Raw genomic sequence first — 2,463 nt, 5'->3', positions numbered from 1 at the left:
GTCGGTGCTCGTTGTTGTCGTTGCAATGCAAGTGAGTTCTGTTGTTTGTTGTAACTTAATCCTTCTGTATTAATAAATACCCAACAAAGCTTTTTGCCATGTACGTGTGTTTAATTTATAATTGGACTAATGGTGTGTAAATAAACTTGCTAAAACCAGGGTCAAGAATACATGGTCCTCCCAAAAAAGAAAGAGCCTGTTTAGACCCTGCCTTTGAGAAATGGAGGAGTGCATGTCCAGAATCCGAGATAGAACGTACGTTCCAAACGACCAACAAGTAACAAACGAGTTATATTACCACGCGTGCAACGACAGCAATTCAGGCTTACAAGCATGCGCCTGCATCTGCATTGCCATGCAGTTTCGTTCATATTACGTACACACAGACTGCCGGACATCGTCAGGGGTCGTCAAGCCGGCCTGCCGGTCCGCCGGCAGTTCTCTAGCAACAGACAGCCTAGTTGTTGTCGCTGTCACCGGCCTTCACCGGCAGCTCCATGCCCGTCGTCGTTCCGCTGCTCTTGGGCGTCGACCCGTAGTAGCAGAAGTAGAGGATCAGTTGCACCAAGCCCAGCAGCGTTCCCATGCCGTTCGGGATCTAAATTTGCTTGCATATATCTCAGTTCATCAATCAACTATATATATTTTTATATATAATTATATATGCATGCAGATCCATCATGCATGCATGGATTGAGCCACTAGAATAATGACAGACAAACAATTAAACCGACCGTGATGAAGATGTCGAATCTGATGAGCGCGTATGTGGTCCAACAGATGCCATTGAGGAAGCTAACAAACGAGAGCGTGAACGGCATGTACTCGACGCTCTGGGTGACGATGACCTTCTTCATGACGGTGAGCGGGGACGCGTACATGAGCGTGCCGAAGAAGACGCAGAGGCAGCCGACGACGAGGGACCGCTTCTCGTGGGTGTGCGCGCCGAGGACGACGCCCGCGACGACGGCGGCGATGAAGGCGAGCTCCACGGCCAGGACGCCCAGCATCTTGGCGCGCTTCGGCCTGGGAGCGAACGCGAAGAAGATGGAGAGGTAGGCGGCCTCGATGGCGAGGCCCGTGCCGTTGATGGTGGCCACCAGGATGCTGTTGGGGTGCACCACGGGGAGGCCGTAGAACACCCACAGCGCGCAGTTGAGGAACGTCGCTAGGTATGGGTCCGGCACGAATTCCTCCACGTCGCGCTTCCGGATGATCGTCAGGAACGTCGGCAGCGGCGACAGGAACAGACCGAACGAGATGAAGTTGCCTGCAATGCATGCAATTCATACATTATTCATGGATCATCTATCAATGCATTATATATATCGTTATAGATAGATAGATAGATCGATTGAGAAGAGAAATATGGATCGATCGTATCACCAATGATGCCGACGACATTGCGGACGTCGTCAGGATTAACCATCTTGCTTGCCGCCGCTTGGTGGGTCGCCTTCTTCCTCCTCTTCTTCTTTCACGAGTTCTTGCAAGGAAGTTGGGGATGGACGGGGGTTGTATTTCTTGTACGTGGAACGGCCGCCGCGACAGAGAGAGAGTGACTGATATATATGTAGCGTAGGATGTGTGCAACCGCAATGGAGAACTGGAACTGCACGCAGGAAAAATGGGGTTAGTTGTTCTGCACGGTTGCTACTATATGTACTATAGTTGTATATATATACAAATCCAGACAAGGGAATTACTAGCTAGCAGTAAGCAGTTGTATATGTGTGTTAATAATCAGGATATGGCTTTATCTAAAAATAATAATAATCAGGATATGGAGGCCTCTCTGCCTTTCTCCTTCCCTCCTCTTGCACAGAACGAACAAAGAGTCGGAATGGAGAGGCACATGGAGGCACGGTGGTATGGTTGCCTTGGGCTGCTGCTTTCCCCTTGCTTCCATGGCTGTTATATATAGGTCCCCGTCTATGGACATGCCAAATAAACTAGCTATTTCCGGCTTCCCGGCCGGATAAGACGAGCTATTGGCAGCGTGGACGATGATGGATGCTTCAATGGCGCACAGCCGCTCAATCGGAGGCATATTTATGCATATGCAGTTACTGGTAGGTTCCGTGACTAACATGTGGGCCATACACAACACGACCCTATAGGAGGTCATGCATGCATGCATGTTGTTTATTAGCGTCTAAACCACACGTGAGTATTTTAGGGCCTTCCAAGTGTCTAGACCACATTTGATCTTTCAGCCATCCAATAATTATAAGGTCATAGCTCATATTAAGGGTAGCACGATTCCAAATGGCTCTCGCTCCTTGAGGAGCCGGAGCCGATGAAGGGGAAAAAATGGTTTCACTAGCTCTTAGTTCATTTAAAAGAAAAATAACTCCTTGTTGTAGTGCATAGAGGAACTAGAGTTGAAGCTCTACCAAACAAGGCATAGCTAGATCTAACCTTGTGCCAAACAAGGCCTAGCTAGATCTAACCTTGTGCTAA

At 48.8% G+C, this 2,463-nt stretch overlaps 1 protein-coding gene across 1 annotated transcript; it reads right to left on the bottom strand.

Moving 5' to 3' along the window:
* Positions 1-256: 256 nt before the first annotated feature.
* LOC136514027 (bidirectional sugar transporter SWEET5-like) lies at positions 257-1,880 on the bottom strand. The gene is made up of 4 exons (XM_066508008.1): positions 1,707-1,880; positions 1,387-1,612; positions 735-1,270; positions 257-598 (listed from the first exon to the last, which is right to left on the bottom strand). Exons 2-4 carry the CDS (start codon positions 1,427-1,429, stop codon positions 458-460), a joined length of 720 nt encoding a protein of 239 aa, XP_066364105.1. The 5' UTR covers positions 1,430-1,612; positions 1,707-1,880; the 3' UTR covers positions 257-457.
* Between the last annotated feature and the right edge of the window lie 583 nt (positions 1,881-2,463).

Source organism: Miscanthus floridulus, chromosome 16 (genome assembly GCF_019320115.1).
Source record: "Miscanthus floridulus cultivar M001 chromosome 16, ASM1932011v1, whole genome shotgun sequence".
Lineage (NCBI taxonomy): Eukaryota > Viridiplantae > Streptophyta > Magnoliopsida > Poales > Poaceae > Miscanthus > Miscanthus floridulus.
This window is presented reverse-complemented; position numbering and strand designations above follow the sequence as displayed.